General features: G+C 36.9%; 1 protein-coding gene across 2 annotated transcripts in view; it reads left to right on the top strand.

Moving 5' to 3' along the window:
* The window catches only part of ryr3 (ryanodine receptor 3), a 147,486-nt gene that overhangs the window by 99,622 nt on the left and 27,304 nt on the right, over window positions 1-20,560 (top strand). For both annotated transcript variants that reach the window (XM_059356626.1, XM_059356625.1), the window contains 25 exons: window positions 452-621; window positions 2,009-2,229; window positions 3,068-3,158; window positions 3,722-3,862; window positions 4,387-4,550; window positions 5,063-5,141; window positions 5,424-5,513; window positions 6,362-6,505; window positions 7,426-7,488; window positions 7,607-7,682; window positions 7,789-7,912; window positions 9,320-9,435; window positions 9,526-9,593; window positions 9,682-9,803; window positions 10,037-10,086; window positions 10,174-10,234; window positions 10,329-10,567; window positions 11,999-12,080; window positions 13,589-13,719; window positions 14,196-14,314; window positions 15,368-15,566; window positions 17,140-17,234; window positions 17,554-17,699; window positions 18,506-18,593; window positions 18,693-18,785. In XM_059356626.1, coding sequence (XP_059212609.1) covers window positions 452-621; window positions 2,009-2,229; window positions 3,068-3,158; window positions 3,722-3,862; window positions 4,387-4,550; window positions 5,063-5,141; window positions 5,424-5,513; window positions 6,362-6,505; window positions 7,426-7,488; window positions 7,607-7,682; window positions 7,789-7,912; window positions 9,320-9,435; window positions 9,526-9,593; window positions 9,682-9,803; window positions 10,037-10,086; window positions 10,174-10,234; window positions 10,329-10,567; window positions 11,999-12,080; window positions 13,589-13,719; window positions 14,196-14,314; window positions 15,368-15,566; window positions 17,140-17,234; window positions 17,554-17,699; window positions 18,506-18,593; window positions 18,693-18,785 — 2,972 coding nt within the window. The remainder of the gene's footprint in view (window positions 1-451; window positions 622-2,008; window positions 2,230-3,067; window positions 3,159-3,721; window positions 3,863-4,386; window positions 4,551-5,062; window positions 5,142-5,423; window positions 5,514-6,361; window positions 6,506-7,425; window positions 7,489-7,606; window positions 7,683-7,788; window positions 7,913-9,319; window positions 9,436-9,525; window positions 9,594-9,681; window positions 9,804-10,036; window positions 10,087-10,173; window positions 10,235-10,328; window positions 10,568-11,998; window positions 12,081-13,588; window positions 13,720-14,195; window positions 14,315-15,367; window positions 15,567-17,139; window positions 17,235-17,553; window positions 17,700-18,505; window positions 18,594-18,692; window positions 18,786-20,560) is intronic.

The following is a 20,560-nucleotide window of genomic DNA, read 5'->3' as shown; positions in this document are numbered from 1 at the left end:
GCTCAAAGGAGACCAATATTTGGTTAAGATTGTTCTTGCTGGAGCAAAAAAGGCCATCACAAAGAACTGGCTCCAGTCTGTTGCACCCGACTACAGACAATGGCTCAACATTATCAGTGATATTCAAACAATGGAGAGACTCACATATAGACTAAAAACTAAGGAAGACTCATTTTCGAAAGGCTGGGATAAATGGTTGCTGTACATGTCAAAAAATGAAGAAATGTAAAATATTGTTTATATGTAATGTGGAGTGCCCCCCAACAGGCACTGTTCCCCTTTAATTTCCCCACTTTATATCTTTTTCTCTAACTTTCTCTCTCTCTGACTATACTCTATATAAAACCAATAAAAGAGTTTAAAAAAAAAAAGAAATAATAGAAAGGAGTGTGTATTTTGATAATCATTGCACATTAACCTTTACCCTCTAAAATGTGTTTTTTCCTCTCAGACGGCACAGTGACAGAACCCGACATGTCAGCCTGTTTCTGTCCGGACCACAAGGCCCCCATGGTGCTCTTCCTGGAACGTGTGTACGGCATCGAGGACCAGAGCTTCCTGCTCCAGATGTTAGAGGTCGGCTTCCTGCCTGACCTCCGAGCCTCAGCGTCTCTGGACACGGTGCGTGAGAGAAAACCTAGATAACTTTTAACTACATATCTCCAGCAAGCCCTCACATCTGAACGCATTCAACATTGTGTTACTCACTAGCTACCTAAAGATTTGTGCCTGTTTTCCCGAAAGATTTCTAACTGAAATGGTGCTTTTTTCCCCATCTTGTAGTAATTCCAGCACACACATTAGCGTTTGAGTTTTCAGTTTGCTCATTAGATGTGTGACAGAGCAGATAATCTCAGCAAACATGAACACTGATTGCTCAGTACTACAATCATAACAAAGCCTTGGAATGACTGCCTCAGAGTTGGCAGAAACATAAACATAATTATTGGTGAAATCATCTGGCCACAAACATTAAAAATCTAGACTGAGTAATATGATCAGCATTTAAATGGTTTGTATTCAACTTATCTCTTAATATAATTCTCCCCACTGCTACACATTTAAATTTTACCTTTCTCTACTCAGGAAAATAATCAGTGTTCACCAAAAATATCAGCTCATTTGATTTAAAGCTGAATTATCTTTTACATCATGTGAACCCATAAAATGGGTCATAGTCTGTCCTGTGTGTAGACTTGTTTTATTCCAGCATTTCCTTTTCTGGTATAACTGCTTAATGTAGAATTTTCTGACCAGCAGTAGCACTATGAAATGTTTTTTACAAGTGGATCCCCACGTTTTATTGTGCATGAGCACACAGGCAGCGAGATTCACATCGTGCCATTGAATCATGGTTTCATTAACAAATGGTGCCTGTAAAGAGCCAAGAATCACAGCAATGCACCAAACAAAGGCGGTGAAGTAGAAGGCTGCAAGTTGGCAAACATTGTGCCTTTTAACTCATGTAAATTGCATTGCAACTGTTTTATTAGGAAGGAAATGCTTTCAACAAGTTTGTTAGACCTTGATTGTTTTGTTGAGAAAAACAGAAAATCATACATTTTGTTTTCAAGAAAGCTTTACAGAGCACCTTTAGGATGTCTGAAGCTTGTGTCAACACATTCTCTATTTGACAGGCAGACTGTCATTCATAGAAGCTGATCTTGAAGTGGAAGCTAGCAGTCAAAAATGTTTTCTGTGGTCTGTGAAAAGGTCAAATTTAGATTTGGGAAAAACAAATCTTAAAAAAGAGAGTACCGGTATTTCTTTTCAGACAATGCCCTTTTCAAACCTCAGTAAATGAATGAAAATGATTCCCATCAGTGAAAATAAAGTATTTTCAACTCCCACTTTTCTCTTTACTTTCCACTTTCTGAGAGCCACAAATTGTTTCTTTTTGCAGTTGTCAGGAGCCCATATCCACTCCCACTCTATTAGTCTTGACGTGTGGAGAGTGTACTGGGCCTCTCTATCCTTCAGCTAACACGTGTTGTTCTCTGTTCTGCAGGAGGTGTTGAGCACCACTGAGACGGCGCTGGCCATGAACAGGTACATCGGCTCGGCCCTGCTGCCCCTGCTCACCCGCTGTGCTGCTCTCTTCAGCAACACGGAGCACTACGCACAGCTGATTGACTCCACGCTGCAGACCATCTACCGGCTGTCTAAAGGACGCTCACTCACCAAAGCCCAGAGGGACGCCATCGAGGACTGTCTGCTGGCTATCTGCAAGTAAGACTCAGCTGAGGGAAAATGGTAGAGCTGGAGATTTACAGAGACAGCACTATGTCATCTTTGAAACAAGATTTCTGTCAAATGGCTTGTCTCAGGCTCGAGAGCAACACGTATAGAACAGCCTGTAGGACAAACTGCAGCACACACTGACATTCAGTTGACAGTTTAATGGCGACCTTATTTGAGGGGTAATTTAACCAAACTTTTGTGCACTTTTAGACTCAAATTATCTGATATAATATGTTTGACTTCGTTACAGTTACACAGTGAAAGCAGGAAAACTTTTTCCTTCTTGTTTCTTTAATGTCTTATTTAATGTTTGATTATTTTGTCTAGTAAATTAGGCCTGCCTTTGTCTGTTATGTCACATAGATAGCATAGTTAGCATTTGGCAACAAGGTGACAAACACTGCTGTAATTTAGTATTAGCAATATTATACTTTATTAATAGCGTATGTGGTATTACAGAATGCTCACAGTTATAAGCAAGGACATTAAATACATAATGTTGGTAGCTATTTGAGAGGTCTTTAGAGTTTGACCTGTGTTAACCCTGATTCATGCAGCTTGGTGAATATATTATGTATCTACCACATTAAAGCATGTTTTCCTTCAGACAGCTGATATAAAAACACGTAAATATCCTGTTCAGGTGCTCTGCTGGATTTAATTCCACATGAGAGAATTGTCTCAAATAAATTACGTGTGTGCATAATGTATGACATTGAATCTGCAACTATTATAGCTACTGTATCAAATTTATGACACCTAGGAATCCTCTACTCACTGCCTCCATATTTGCATGTTTAAATTATGTAATTATTGTTTTTCACAGGCACCTGCGTCCCTCCATGATGCAGCAGCTGCTCAGAAGGCTGGTGTTCGACGTTCCCATGCTCACTGAATACTGTACCATACCTCTACGGGTAAGACACTGGATTCTGGAGTTATAAAAAAAATATAACAAGTAATTAAAGGCATCTTATCACATTTCATAAGACATTTGTTCCCATTACTGGCTGTGTGTTGAACACGTATGACCATTTCCTCCCGCAAGCATTTCTTAAAGTCTGCATGAAGTCCGATGACATCATGTGTTTTACCCTATATACATATAACATACAGTCATGGAAAAAATAATTAGACCACCCTTGTTTTCTTCAATTTCTAGTTCATTTTAATGCCTGGTATAACTAAAGGTACATTTGTTTGGACAAATATAGCAATTTTCCATGGTTTTCTTGATAAAGGTTTTGGTTATTATCAATAAAACCATGGAAAATGTCTAAATATCAGCTCTTAAATTGAACTCTTATGAACTATTTTTGTTGTTATCATTATATTTTGTATATTATATTTGTATTATAGTATGAAGATGACATTGCGCTATGAAACTGTAAAAACCTTACTTTCTCTTCATTGTGCACATGTGCAAGAATTTATAATAAAATTGAACTCAAACTGTTTTTCTTATATTTCTGATCTCCAGCTTCTGACCAACCACTATGAGCAGAACTGGAAGTACTACTGTCTGCCCTCTGGGATGGGCTCCTTTGGCATCGCCTCCGAGGAGGAGCTCCTCCTCACCAAGAAACTCTTCTGGGGAATCTTTGACTCCATTTCTCAGAAGGTACAACCAGAAATCCTGTTGCATAGAAGATAATTCAACAGTATGTGCAGAGATTTTTCAGATTTTTATCTACTACTTCTACTAAATCAGAAGTATCAGGAGGCAAGGCAATATTTTCCTGAAATCCCTCTCTGTTGCATAACAAATTGTTTAGTAGTCCAGTGGTGTTTTCTCTCATAAAGTTTCCTCTGTTTGCTGCTGCTTTTTATACTCTGTTTTCAGAAAAAACATGGGTTTTCAACACCTGAGTGTGGCTCTCATGAGAGAAAAAGTTCCTGGTAGTCAGAGGCAGTGAAGTGAAAGCTCAATGAAGTGCTTGTGAGCAGTGCAGCTGAGGCGAAGCCAAAACAGATGAATCATTTATCAGCCTGTGACAAGCCATTGCTCGTTGCAGACTTTTGCAGCTCTGTCTTTCATTTCGCCTCCTCCTCCTCTTTTTCCTTCCCTGGCTCTGCTCCATCCAGTCTGTCCATCTAACAGCTAAGCAACATGCCGTCATTTTGCTGTGTCTGTCTCTTCTGTAGAAGTATGATGCTGAGCTTTTCAAAACCGTCATGTTATGCCTGTGTGCCATCGCCGGCGCCCTGCCTCCAGACTTTGTGGACGCCAGCCTCGGAGCAACTCTGGAGAAGCAGGCGTCAGTGGACGCACAGGGCAACTTTGATCCCAAACCTATCAACACTGCCAAGTGAGTGGTCTCAACATTTGCAATGCCATTTAAATCTGTATTAAATAAATACATAATCAGGACATGAATCCTGAAAAAAAACGAGGCAATAAATATATAAATGAATGCAAATATAAATATATAAAAACAATCCAGTATAGTTCAATAAATAGATATATATTGGGTTTTATTTTAAAAAGATGATTTGAAAAGGCCTACTTTTATTCATTCTAGCAGACCTTCTTTCCATAATTCCAAATTTATTCATTTCAGGCGACATCAGGCATATTTTTGTCATTTATTCATATTTTTAAAATTAAAATTACATATTTTTTTCAAGTCATGGATTTAATCAGTATGTTTAACTAATGTACTGTTTTGCCAATTAGCTTTTGTTTAGAAATGGTAATTTAATTAAATTCTGTGTGTTTTCCTGGAGTGTTTGTCTAGAAATCAGAACAAAGCTTTTACTTGCTAAGTAAAGTTGGCTTTGAAATAACAATAAATATTCAAACTTTATCTCCACTTTCTAGTATCTCCCTTCCTGAAAAACTTGAGTACATTGCCAACAAATATGCAGAGCATTCCCATGACAAGTGGTCCTCGGAGAAGGTGAGTCCCTGTCCATGTGGTTTCCGTGTTTTTCTATATTTAATTTCTGCCAAATCTCATATAAAATCAGTAATGAAATCTTAAATTGATTTTACATTGTTTGATACAGTAGCATTCCCATTTTTTTAACAATTTGTTTATTGGATTTTACATTTTAATAAAACAAACAAACAATACTGTTCCATACACCAGTAATTGCATCTAAATACAGCATACTACAGAACAGATGATACAGTAGCATTCCTATACTACGGAGTTTATATACCTGAACTGTTGTTGCAGGTGTCAGCGGGTTGGAAACATGGGGACAGCCTGGATGAGCAGGCCAAAACCCATCCACTGCTGAAGCCTTACAAAGCGCTGAGTGAGAAGGTGAGAATGCACACTTGTTCTACACAGCTGCTGCTTGTGGAGTAGTAAGCATTTTGTTTACCGCTGATGTGCATCAGTTACTTTTTTAATTAAAAAATCTTGTCTTGGCCAGCATTAGCAGGTAGATGAGTTTGTAAAAAAGAACTTCTTAGCGGCAAAACTGTTATAAAATACTGGTGTTGGTCAAGGGGCAGAGCCACATTTTTTTCTGGGCACAAATAAATAGAGACAGAGTGCAGTAAAGTGCCACCCACACCCAAAGGGGTAAAGAATTTATCGCTCTCCATTGACTTTTTATTGTGTGAAGGTGCCTCCTTGTCAATTTCGTCTGCTAGCAATCAACAGAAAAATGCCTTAAAGCTGCTGTGTGTTGGGATGGATTGCCAACAGGGTAAACAACCCAAAACTTCATTTTTATAAGCTGACAAACCCCCAAAAAATGAGCTTTTAAGAAGACAAAAGTAAATGCAGGTAATAAGACTTTAAGGCATGAGCAGTAAGAATAGGAAAACTGTAGAAGTTGATACTAACTAAGATCTTACCTGGTGATTCGATCAAATACTTGTACACTAGTGGGATATTTTTCCACATAAGCGTGGTAAGATGAAGGAATTCTAAGATACACTGATATTATTGAGTTTGTTTTCCTCTCTGATGGTCCTAGGGTGCTAAAATACCACTTAGATTCCTGAAAAAATTGGTTGCTTAAAACATAAATAAAACCGAATGCAACAATTTACTAATTGCATGTGGCTCCCATAGGAAACTAACTTCCTTTATAAAATTTAGGTTTTCAGATCAGATGTATTTGACTTGTATAAGCATTTCCACCTGTGTTTATTATGCAGGAGAGAGAAACGTATCGCTGGCCAGTGAAGGAGTCGTTGAAGAGCATGCTGGCTATGGGCTGGAACATTGAGAGGACCAAGGAAGGAGACGCCATGTTCCAGCAACGGGAGAGTGAAAAACAGCGAAAGATCTCAGATTCTCAGGTAACATCCTGATGTAGGATCCACCACTTTTCATCACTATTAGACAGTAATGTTGTTACAAATGTTTCTTTTGTGTTACTTATTAACCATCTCCCTAACTGACAAATTATCAAGAGTCTCCTTTTTTTAAGTCCTCTTTGTCCTCTGTGTTTAATGGCCTCTGCTCCTGCTATGGGGGTTTTGCACTGTGTTGAGCAGAGACAATTTATAATTTGACTCCATTGAAAAATTAAATAGAAGGACCACTCTTTTACCCTGCAAGATTATAAACACAAAGCAACAAAGCTAATGGCTTGTATCACTTTAATGTTTGCTTCATTTATCAAAGAAATGCATTTTACATATTTAAGTTATTGAGCAGAATAAATACTGAAAACCATGAATTCTAGATGCTGCAGTTACAATTAATCATAGACAGAGTGTTTTTGTTTTTGGTGTAGTGCAACTTTGTCTTCACATTTGACCCAATATATAGAAGTATTTATTATTGAAAAAATATATTTGTCGTCGTTCTCAATCATATGCTGTCTCCCTAAATTTGACAGTTCTGTCATCAAAACTTTGAGCACCCCTGCCCTAGTTCAAGTTCCCTTTCAAGTGTGTTTGATTCAAAAGCTACAATCTGTTCATATTTATCCAACAAAATCACTGCAGTGTCAGACATTTGAGAAATGAATATGTCATTGGCTGAAGTTGGCCCTGGATCTAGATTCCTGGAAAGAGCTAGCAAAATATTAAGATCTAGAAATCTAGCTTTAAGTTAGATATCAATCAGATCACAGCTGTACTTTGTCAGCTGACAGAAGGTGGTAAACTACACATTGAATTAAACAGACATATGGTGGAATAACTGATGCATTTATTGTTTTTAATATTCAAATCTGGTTTTGTGCTTGTGACGTCTGTGTCTGACTTTGTAGATTAATGGATTCAGTCCCGCTCCGATGGAATTGCACAATGTCACTTTGTCTAGAGAGTTACAGGTTGGTTTTTATTTAACTTTTAGGAATTGTTTTTATTAAATGTCATATTGTTATAAGCAGCTGTTACAAAAGCAGTAAGTGTCAGATTTGATCAATTTGCATTTTCGTGTTTCTGCAGGGCATGGTGGAGGTGGTTGCAGAAAACTACCACAACATCTGGGCCAAGAAGAAGAAAACTGAGCTTGTTGGCAAAGGTGTGCAGATGCACAGTATGAAACACACTTGAGATGTAATGATTCTGACTATTGATTTGTTTAAAATGCATTTGGGAAGATTTTAAAATTTGATTTGACTTGTCAGGAGGAGGGACCCACCCGCTGCTGGTTCCCTATGACACCCTGACAGCCAAGGAGAAGCACAGAGACAGAGAAAAGGCCCAGGAGCTGTTCAAGTTTCTGCAGATCAGCGGCTATGCCATCACAAGGTTAACCTCCATTCACTCCAGTTTATCCTTCATGAAATAAGTAAAAACAATAAGCATAAAGTCACATCTCCTCAAAAAAGACCTAACTGACATCTCTTTAACCACAATAAATATCTCTAACGTTGTAGTGATCTCACCTGAATTTTAGGCTGATGAAGTGAATATTATGTTACTACTATGAATACAAACCACTTTTTCTTCATACGACTTTTATTTTTGTAAGACATCTGAACTTTTTATGACAGTACAATCTGTTCTGGGTAGAAAAACTCTGTATGAGCAGCATTCTGAAAGTTTAAATCAATGGACTGAAGTTCCTCTTACAATCTGATAATATGAATGTAAATCATGTTTTGAAATGCAGACTAGACTGCTGAGATGTGCCGCTTTCAACCCAGACTTCAAGCCGGCAAAAGATGGACAGGAGGTTACATCATTGATATAAAATTGGCATCACTTCCTACGGTTCAGTTTAATCAAAGGGAGGATTCAATAGCTTTCAGAAAAACGTAAGGTGTATGGTTTTAAAAACTTGGATTTAAAAATATTACCATATTTGTGGAACTTCCCACCTATTAAGTCATACTGGCATGAAGCAATACGGAACATTTTTGTTGACAGAATTGACTGATCTCTACAATCTGTTTTGGCAATATTGCAGCTCATTTATTGGTTCAGGATAATTGCTGTTAATGCAGCCAGCAAGACAATGCAAACACCAAAATAACTGTGGACCAAACCTTCATAAAAAAGACTGACTGGATAGATATTGGGACTATTGTTCAAACTTTGTTTGTGACCTTATGAGATGGTGACTGATCCTAGGGCTGGGCGATATAGACCAAAAGATATATCCTGATATATCTAGAACATCGATATACAATATATATCCCGATATTTTTATCGCAAAGTGAGCGCAAATGTTCAGTGAAAGTCAAAGCCAAATATGACATGTCACAAGTTTTATTGAAACCGTTTATTTAAGTGAATATAAATACTGTATAACAACAGGAGTACCTTTTTAAAAAAATCAAAGCTCCATGAAAATATTTAAATAAAAAAAATATCTTATGAAATAAAATATGCCAATCTTTTCCTGAAGTAGATATATTTATATGAGAAAATAATAATGAATATTATTAAAGAACTGAATATCAAAAACCCTAGTAAGGGCAGCATTGTATATAAAGAAAGAAAAAAAATGTCATCAATATATGTGATATGGTCTAATTCCATACCACATTTAAAGATATATGGATATATTGCCCAGCCCTAATTGATCTGTTACTGTTTGCACTCACATGCATTCCTATATGTATAACATTTGTATGAATGCTTTAGTATATTATGCTTTGTTGTATTTCTATTTTCTATGAGTTATTTGTGACTTTTGATTTGATCTAACAGAGGTTTGAAAGACATGGAGCAGGACTCATCATCCATGGAGAAACGTTTTGCTTACAAGTTCCTCAAAACACTGCTGAAGTACGTCGACTCTGCCCAGGAGTTCATCGCTCATCTTGGTGAGTGTGTGACATGTTAAACACTTTACATTGATTCAGAACTCTTCTGTGATGGTGACCTCGCCACTAAACAACTTTTTGTTAATCCAGAGGCCATGGCCACCAGCGGGAAGACAGACAAATCACCTCATGATCAGGAAATCAAGTTCTTCGCCAAGGTCTGGGACCATTGATATGTTGTTGAATTAACTTTTACTGAAGTTTTTATTGACATTTCACACTCAAAGTTGTGTTTCTTCTCTCCAGGTCTTGCTTCCTGTGATGGATCAAACTTTTAAGAACCACTGTCTCTACTTCCTGTCCACGCCCAGCAGGAACCTGAGCAGCTGCGGCTGTGCCTCCAACAAAGAGAAGGAGATGGTCACCAGGTACTGTGTAGAGGAAATACATAATCTGTGTTATCAGAGGTTAAGACGTTGTTTTGTTTTTTGCCATATAGCTCTCCCTTTATCACAGTGAGAAGAGTGCAGACTTTTCCTTTCATGTTTTCATCAGACCTTTTCTTATTTCCCTGCTTACTTTGCTTTTTTCCAACTCGTCTTTGTTCTCTTTCTCTGAAGCTTTTTGTTCAAATTCTGTTCTTACCGTCTTTCTTTTCCAGCCTGTTCTGTAAGCTGGCAGCTCTTGTCAGACACAGGATTTCTCTCTTTGGTAAGGTTGCCTCTGTCTGTATGCTCGTGTGCCTCTTTGCTTTGAATCTCTTTCCACATCTACAGTAAATGTTTCTGTTGTTCGCAGGAAGTGACTCTGCCATGATGGTGAGCTGTCTGCACATCCTCACTCACTCACTTGACACCAGGTAAGCTCACTGTGTCTGTATATGCACCAGGATTACTCAAGTAGACACCTGTTGTGGATGCATTTAAGCCTTTGTGTCCCCTCACCTCTTTCAGAACTGTGATGAAGTCTGGCTCAGAGCTGGTCAAAGCCGGGTTCCGCACTTTCTTTGAGAACGCGTCAGAGGACCTGGAGAAGCTTCTGGAGATGCTGAAACTGGGGAAGTTCATGCAGTCTCGTGCCCAGATGAAGAGCGTCAGCCAGAGCATCAACTACGTGACTGTGGCGCTGCTGCCCATCCTCACCGCTCTGTTTGAGCACATCACAACACATCAGTTCGGGTTGGACCTCCTGTGTGAGTTCTTATGATCTGCTAAAATATTTAAATCATGAAAAATTAATAGGGATTAATTGTGAAGCAGATGCAGCATAGCACCATCTGTCAAAGCCTTTAAGTTTCTGTGGTTCAATGTCATGAAAGGTTGACGGAATTTCATACCGTGATATATTAGAGCTTAAAACTGAGATGAATACAGGCAAGAAAGCCGTCACTAGGAACTGGGGAAAGGAAACACCACCAACGAAGGATCAATGGGTAACAATTGTGGAAGAAATCTTTTTAATAGAAAAATTGACACATATATTGAGGCTGCGGGAAGCACAACTGGACAGGAAATGGGAAAAGTGGACCCTATACAGGACTATAAACGCTGATACTGGACTGGAATAATAATTGAAAGATGTACCATTCTAAAAGATTGTAAGAATAGTGCGCACTCCCAAGGCAGCTTTGTTTTTGGTTTGCTTGTATTTGTTTTAATAGTTGCAAAAATTTGTCAATAAAAACTTAAGTGACAAAAGAAAAAAAAAAGAAAAAAAAAAACTGAGATGAATTGGGACATCCTGGTGGCTCACTGGTAGAGCGCATACAGCTAAGACTGAATCTTTGTTGTTGCAGACCTGTGTTCAAATCCGGCCCAAGTTCCCTTTGCTGCATATATTTCCCTCTGTATTCCCCTTCCATTCTGTCTGTCACTAGCCGTGTTTCCATTAAAGTCAAATTGAAATTTGAAGCGAAATTTTGATATGCCACATTAAAGAAAATGAGAATTAGGGACGTTTCCATCAACTGGTTTAGAGCGAATAAAAGAAGCTACATAAACTTACTTTTGTCAGAGGATGGTGGTGTAATATATTGAACATCGAAAAAAAACGTTTTAATCTCCGGTTTAGCACATTAACTCAAGCGAGTGTGAAAACGTATGCTTTTTCAAATTTTGTGGTTACCATTAAGCTTTTGTTATGCAAATCTTCAAAACCTTATCGCAATTTGTTAATGGAAACATGACTAAAATAATCAGCTGTCATCAAATAAAGCATGAAAATGCCTCCCAAAAATCAATTAATTCCTGTTTTTTGTTTGTTTTTTTAATCATGCTATCGGTTTAGTTTTATTTTTTCTTTAAAAATATTATTGAATATTTAATGTCAGCTTCAGCTTCAGTTTTCTGCAGTATTTTTCAGTTCTTACTTTTGATTTTATTTACAGATTTATTTATTTTTTTCTGAATTAATTCATTCTAAAGAGACTATTTGTCTTTATAAACAACCAGTCTTTACATGCCCATTATGCATTAAGTCCTACATTTACACAATAGAGACATTATAAATGATAATTCCCCTTTTTTCTTTTAACTCCGGTCATCTTTTACATTTAAATGTTCATAAAAGTTAGATTTTGATTTCAAATAAATGTGTGCTTGATTCATGTTTCTGCTTGTTTCAGTGAATGATGTGCAGCTGTCCTGCTACCGAATCTTGACCTGTTTCTACTCTCTGGGAACAGGAAAGAACGTTTTTGTGGAGAGGTACAGTAAGAGGCCACACTTTTCTTAAACCGTGCAGCAGGATGTAAAATTGCTTCTGGTTCTACAGCAGAACTGTATATTTGATCATTAAGTTTAAGAATCCTTGCTAATGCTGAATGCTTGTTGTAATTTCTATCCTCTATGAGAAGTGATATCAAGGAAGTGTGAAATGGCAATTCATTAACTACATCACGCTTGTCACTGTTAATTAGGATATGGCTGTTAAGCTTTTTAATTAACTCATATTTGTGACAAATGCAGTCAGGACTTAAATGAGGATTTATGGTGCCTCATGTACTCTTATTAAAAAAACTTCTATGATACATATGCCACAGATTTTGTGATCCTGTATGTGTTACAAAATAAAAACAGAGGTTTGGACTTTTGCCAGACAAGATAACGATGATATTTTATGAATTCTATCAAAAGAAAAAAGATTTCACGGCCCAGTGGAGAGGACGCAACAGAAACACTTTATGCTGTGAGATGTCTTTCATTAAAACCACAATTCTGAGGCATTATTCCCCGACTGGCTGTTACACGGCAATAAAATCCTCAAAAAAACTGTTGTGGAAGAGAAAGTTTGTCACATTGAGCCGACTCGAGCTGTAAAATAACCAGTGAAAAAAGTTTGACCATAACCTTACCTTGGCAGTCTGGTCTAAATTAATCCTGGTGCCATGTGGTGCTCTGTGAAGGCTCGGTGGTAAAATATGATTGAGCGTTATAGTTTGACCTAACAATGACCCCGTAATATTCAGTCGCCAATCTCAAACAACTGGGTCACAGAACTTTTTCAAAACTTCTCATCATCCATATATTAAATATTCTTGTTTAAATTGTGTTTACATTCAGTTTATTCATTTGCAAGTGTCTACACACATTTACATTATTTTATTTACATTTTAACCCCATATTTTAATGTGCACTACCTTGTGAATTCACCGTAAGAGCTACATGATGGGAAAATAGCAAGCAATAGCAAATAAGCACTTTTACAATAATAATAATTACAAAAATAGCCACAAATAAACATGACAGAAGAAAATAAACTTGAACAAACCTTGTGCCCCTGTCAACAAGGTACTATAGATACTTTATATCAACTTTTGGATTACGAAGCACTCTTCATTATTCACCATTCATTCATTTTATTGTTCTACCTTTTATTTCCTGTGACTACCTTTCAAAATAAAAGCACCCATTTCACACTGAATGGCACTTTTTCAAAATAAAAGCATCACAACATTGTAAAACACCTAGAAAATATACAAACATGAAAAACAAGCTATATAATACAAATACACCACAAAGAACCTTGCTAAAGGTAATTTACACTAAGTTTTAGGTTCAGATTTTGCTTTTCATTGCCAACTACTGCTTTTCTGTAACTCTTGTGCATATGATCAGAATCAAAGACTTTAAGTTGAACTTTTCTGTCGCAACAATTAATCTTTGTTGGGCTTTTTCTATGTCACATTTTCATAAATGTACATGTTGATATGCAGACATCTTCCAGCGCTGGGGGAGAGCCTGGCGACCCTGGTGGCAGCCATGCCCGTGGCGTTCCTGGAGCCCCAACTTAACACCCACAACCCCATGTCTGTCTTCAACACCAAGACCCCCCGAGAGAGAGCCAGTGAGTGTCCATCTGACCCTCTTCTTTTGCATTTTGTGATGTCCTGACGTCACTGTGTGTATTCATTATTTGATTATTATTCAGGATTAATTACAAATCTTTGTGGCTTATTTCCATAATCAACGTAAATTAGTGTTCACCCAGTATTAAAGAGAAAAACAAAACAACAAAAAAAGGCCTTCAAACAAGAATATATGTTAACAAGGAGTGAGGGTGCTGCTTAAGCTGCATAAACAAGTCCAATTAAAAAAAAAAAATTCTCCACATCTGTTGTTTCCCCATGAAATGTCACTTTGTTGACTCTTTAAGCTTAGATAAATATTGTTATTTTCTTTGCCTCTTCGTCAGTGTATTCCTAAGAAACATATTTTCTTTTCAGCTGAGTAGCATTGTGTAAATTAGTGAACTACTTGTTGTTTCTTGAAAAATTTCTTGTTTGTTTCTTCAGTTTTTGTCTTGCTGTTTTTCTCTTCCAGTCCTGAGTATGCCGGACACAGTGGAGGAGATGTGTCCAGAGCTGCCTCGTCTGGACAGACTGCTGAAAGATGTCAGCGACGTCTCAGAGTCTGGTGCTCGCTACAGTGACATGCCACAGGTCTGGAGGGCTCATGGGATGTTTTAGTTTATTAAAAAAAAAGGCTATATATTTATATTAGATTACTTTGTAATCTTACTGATGTTCAACAGTTGGAATTAATATCCTTCATTTAAGTTTTTCAACCTGTTAGAAATGCAATAAGCCATTTAATTTGTAAATTGTAAATTATTCTTTTATTAGATTTAATAAGTGGAGGTTGCACCCATTAGACTTCATCAGTGAGTGTTGCACAATTAGACTGTACATAACCTTTCAAGGTTTTCATACTTGACACAAGTACAGATCTTTTAACATATCGTTTATTTTTATTTTTATATGGCCCGATACCAAAATGAAAATAAAAAGCACACAAAATGAAAAAAAAAAAGTTTTTAAATGAAATGTCTGAAAATGAGTAGTATCAAGTTTAACTTGTTAACTTTTACCCGCTACATATTTTACATATCTACTTTACTTATTGTTTCCTATTTGCTTCAGATGTTAGGCTTATATACAACCATCAACATATATTCACCTGTAATATGTATATTTGTAATCAACCCATATATAAATCAGTCAGTTTTACATTATATACACATCGACCTACCGGTACATCAAAATAAACATGTAAATTAAAAAGCAAAAAAGAAATCACCCAGAACAGCTTTACTGTTCCACACTACTATATTTTCCAAGCATTTAAAAAAAAAAAAAAAGTTTCTTAAATTGATTTATAGTTGTAGTCTACACTTTCATTGTCCAAAATATTCCATTAATTTACCCCACAAACTGAAGTACAGTCATGGAAATAATTATTAGACCATTGTTTTCTTCAATTTCTTGTTTATTTTAATGCCTGGTACAACTAAAGGTACATTTGTATGGACAAATATGATGATAACAACAAAAACAGCTCATAAGAGTTTAATTTAAGAGCTGATATCTACCAAAACACCAAAATAATCATCAAGAAAACCATGGAAAATGGCTAGAACAAACTTAAAGCAATGATCTGTTCCTGATTGACTCTTCCATCATTCAGACATTTAACATTCAGCCTCTCTCCTGCAGGTCATTGAGGTGATCCTTCCCATGCTGTGTAACTATCTGTCCTACTGGTGGGAGAAAGGTCCAGAGAACTCCCCTACAGGTGCCCTGTGCTGCACCATGGTGACCTCCGAACACCTCAGCATCATCCTGGGAAACATCCTCAAGATCCTCAACAGCAACCTGGGCATCGATGACGCCCCCTGGATGAAGAGGATTGCAGGTAAGAACCAGTTCGACAGAGAATAAATTTGATTTGAAAGAAATTCCCACTGGTCAGATTGTGTTTGTTTCCAGACTTGCAAAGTCAGGCATTGGAGCAAGTTAATTGGGGTTGTTATAAATTAACTAGTTAGGGGAAAATGCTTCATTAGGTGGTGAGTTTTGTTCTCAACAGAGGTAGAAACTCACCAACTCCTTCCTTTTCTCTTCTGAAGAGCATTAACACACAGGGAAAGAGTCAAATTAAGGGTCAACCTTCAGAATAATAATAAAAGCTCTGTCTGGAAACTTATTTTTAATGAGGAAATCCATATGGGACTCTAGTGCTAATACTAGAACATTTAATTTTTGGAGAACATTTGCATTTTCAGTGCAAATTCCTCAGTGGGAGTTCAGTAAAGGCCAGATAAATATGCTGTAATTGGCTTCTGTGTGGGTGCATAGCCAGAGGTCCTTTCTTACTTTTTAAAACTAAATTTAAATTTAAATTTACTTTTGTTTATTGGAATTTTGGAGTTCATAAATCACATATGAAATAAATCCAGTATAATCCCCCTCCCGTCCCTGCTTCCCCACTAGAGCTGTCAATCTCCTTCTGTAATCCCATTTAAACTTTATTCATTGTTATTTTTATATTTGAATTAGAGTTCACTATGTATCTATATACTGTAAACACAGGCTAATGCATTACAGATGCCACAATCAGCATGTGGTTGTTTCTAACAGCTGATTTCCCAGATGGAACTGAAGTTAAACTTTTACTAGTCCATCATTCAAATAAATACATTAAAGATATAAAGTCCTCATTAAAAATCTAATAAAAAATGAAGTAGGTTTGCACGCATCATCAACACAGCTTTTAGTTTAATTGCTACAGTGTTGCTCCAAACTAAGATTGCAATAGATTGTCAATTCTCCCAGTCTGTTTTTGGGTTAGGTTCTCAGTAAGTAAGAAAATGCCTCCAACTATTTAAAATGTATTTGTATTCTCCTTCAGAGATTGCAGAGATCAGGTTTTTTTTTCAGTCAACTTATGAATTTACTATACTTCTACTACATATACAAACAAGTATTTTTTCCCCAGTAGACCAGGGAAAAATCAACACTATATCGTATTTTTAACTAGTATTTCCTGTTTTCAGACTGTTGAATATTCAGAGACAAAGATAAAAAACCACAATTGCTGATCTGACTTAAGAACTTGTCCTTATTCTAAGACAAGTGCTAAATATAGTTTGACAGCTGCAACATTTGACGTCAGAGCCAATAATCTCCAGGGACAGAGGAGTGATTTTGATGTCTGTATGTCTCCGGTATGTCCAGACTATATTAGAGATGAGAGACGTTATGCTTGTCCAGTTATATACAATGCAGTGCAGTACATAGAGAAACAAATCTGTGTTCTCTCTGCTGCAAAACAAAAGAATGATTGAGTCAACAACAAGTTGTGCAAACAAGATTTTTAAAAAAGCTACAGAACAAGATACAAGAAAAGGTGCACACACAAATATAGGTAAACAAGTGCAATGAGCTAATAGATAGTGTAATATATATATTTTTCCCTTTGTCTTCAGTCTACTCTCAGCCAATCATCTGCAAGGCTGGAGCAGATCTGCTGAGGTCCCACTTCCTCCCCACACTGGACAAACTGAAGAACAAGACGGTGAAGGTGAGAGCTTAAAATATAATGTACACTGTATCCACTGCTCAATGACACCTGTGATTAAAGTCGATTTTTTCTGCTGACTCCATCATAAGCTGCTGAAGGTAAAGTGTATATATATGGAGCTGTCAGTAGTCAGAGGAGCTAGTCTGGGAACATTATGCTCAGTCACATCTCCTACTGAGAGTAAAAATACCTTTTGTCACTGACTGAGCGAGCATACAGGGAGGAGAGTATTACCACTGTTGGGAGGATTCTCGTCTGAGGACATTTCTACTGATGAACTGATTGATAGTGATGAGTTGTTGATGTGCTGCAAACGAAGGTTGTGACAGAAGAGGAGCAGCTGAAGGCGGACGGTAAAGGTGACAACCAGGAGGCCGAGCTGCTCATCCTGGATGAGTTCGCTGTGCTCTGCAGAGACCTGTACGCCTTCTACCCCATGCTCATCCGCTATGTGGACAACAACAGGTACAATATTAGCAAGAAAGAAAGATTTGATTGTAATTTGAGATTTTTGTCACATACTGTAGCTTCAGCCATCTATACTACCCTACAAAGCCTAACTGCAGGGACTACATTTTTTGGTCGAAATTGAGATATAACTAAAAATGAACTCCTTGATGTCTGTTTTATCTTGTGACAAAGTTTTAGATTTTAATTTTGCTTTATTTCAGAGAAATAATTATATAAAAATAATGCAGTAATTGCACTTACCACGGTCTGCTATATATATGCTGTATATCTATACACACATACATACATTTAAACATAAAAATAATAGAAATTATAAGTTTGTTTGAAAGGGAAAATAGTATTTATATAGTGATTAAGTAAAAAAGTGAGATAATATTATATTAAATATTTATTAAATATATATATATATATATATTATTAAAATAAATTAAAATATAACATTTCTCTATAATATTAAGTCTTAAATACACAAATCTTTGAATAGAGTTGTTAAACACTTTTAAATACACTCGTGACAAAATCAATTTTTGTTTATTCACTGAGAACATATGAAAGCTGAAAGAAGACAACAACATTGTAGTTACTGCACTCTGTTTTTGTTATAACTATTAGAACCTTTTACAGCAAAGCAGTAACTACGTTTTTGCGGCCAAAGGACAAATAAATGATCATGCATAGTTGCTGCAGTTAGGCTTTGTAGGGCAGTATAGTTCTAATTTATTCATATATAATATTGATGTATCCTGCACAAAACTTGATGTAACTTAACAGAAAATGTCCCTGGTTCATGTCTACTCCAGGTCCAGGTGGCTGAAGGAGCCGGATGCAGACTCCACTGAGCTCTTCAGGATGGTGGCTGAGATCTTCATCCTCTGGTGCAAGTCTCATGTAAGTGTCACTATTCAATCTAGTCGTTTTAATCACAATAAGGCAGTGAACTGGTCTTGAGGATATCTTTTTCTGACTTTTTTTGTCTTCTGAATCCAGAACTTTAAGCGTGAGGAGCAAAACTTTGTGGTTCAGAATGAGATCAACAATCTGGGCTTCCTGACTGGAGAGGGCAAAGCCAAGATGTCCAAGGTAAATATGATGAATATGATACAACAGCACTTGGGATTATAAATATAACTGTTTAACTTAATGAAATACTTCAAAAGGAAAAGTCAGTTAATATTTGGTTCTTCTTATTGTCAAACTAAAGTCTAATTGAACTTATTTTAGTAATCAAACTGTTAAACCTCAACCACACTTTTACACTCAGTGACATGTAATGAGCATGTAGTTTAATTTGAGTCAATCTCGCATAAAGTCACCAGAGCACCAAACTAATTTGCAGCTGAAAAATGTCCATATTTACACAAAAACTACTGAGGCCAGTTGTTTAGGAACATTATAGCCTTTTTTAAAGGGATACTTTATATTTATGAGCTATTAATTATTTCAGTTTATTACAAATAGCAGGGCCGATTACCACAAATGTCTGGGGAGTCCAAAAGGTATTGAGAGTATGACCGACCTTTTATAAATGTAAAAGAAATCACTTCAACAAAACAGGCATCAAGCAATTTCTTTCCTTGAGTTGCACTAGTAAACAGTCTGCTTGAACTTCATATTTGGAACATTTATTTTCCCGGACATTTACATATCCCACATATCCCGGCTAAACATATCGTGTATATTAAAAAAAAACGTTTAATTGTTAATCACATTTTTCAGTAACAAAAGCATATTTTGAATGACACTTAAATGTATGGCACTTTGCACAATGAGTGATAAACAAAACACAATATACTTTAGGAAAATAAGTCTTGACGTCTTGAACCTGGTTTTTAATAATAGAAGCTAATGGATGCTAGTTTTTTGATAAAGTAAGGTTTGACCTGGAAGACATGACATTACATTGCAAATTATGTCAACGTGTAATTTAAATGTGTACATTTATGAAATAATACGTTTAACTGAGTAGTATTTCTGGGACAGACTAACAGGGAAAGCAACATTTAATCAACTAGTAATTACTAATTACGAATATCCCTACTTCATAATAAACAGAAATGGTTTACAACATAGTTACAATAACTTAAGCCCTCTTAAAGAAGTGAAATATTGCAGTTAACATTCAGTCACTAGAGGCGAGGTAACTCTCAGTCTGCCCAGGAATAGCTCTTTTCTTTGGAAAGGAGTGCCTTTATTCTGTAAGACATCTGTCCTGGAATGAACCCAGGAGATAGAGCAGAGAACATCTTAGTTCTCTCCGGGTTTAATTTAGATTTATCTCACTGCTCTCCTGCTGTCCTCTTCACTGTGTCAGCACTCTGGAAAAGCTGAACACAACCTTAATACGACGGGATCCCCAACTGCTCCCGTCTCTTGCTACTGTATTTCACTTCGCTCGTAAAAGGGAGAGTCCTCATAAGCACTTTTCCTGTGTTTTTAATAGATCCCCTGACATGTGCTCAACACTCAACACATGAATATGTAGATTTGAGATGTGTAACAAATCAACTGTACGACTTTAAAACCTCTTAAATTCACCTCGACACTGAGGGTTTACGGCATATGACACTTGATGGGGATATTTGTCGGTAAAATCGCGTCGTATATCTGGACGGTGACAGTGTTGGGTCCAGCAGTCGCTCAACAAGCTGTCACTGTGAGAGTTCTTTGTTTATTTGTTTTGGCAGAGCCGGACAGTTTATTTATTTGCAGTCTTGGGGTGTTTTGACACAATTGCTCACGGCGAAGAAAAGCTCCTCGGCTCTTGATCCTGGAGGACTTCGCTCGTTAACTGATTTATGTTGAAGCACTTCGGGTCCTAGTATGTAATTTATCACAATCAATGTATAACACACTTT

This window comes from Centropristis striata, chromosome 18 (genome assembly GCF_030273125.1).
Source record: "Centropristis striata isolate RG_2023a ecotype Rhode Island chromosome 18, C.striata_1.0, whole genome shotgun sequence".
Classification (NCBI taxonomy): domain Eukaryota; kingdom Metazoa; phylum Chordata; class Actinopteri; order Perciformes; family Serranidae; genus Centropristis; species Centropristis striata.
Note: the sequence above shows the minus strand (reverse complement) of the source record. Positions and strands in the feature narration are given on the sequence as shown.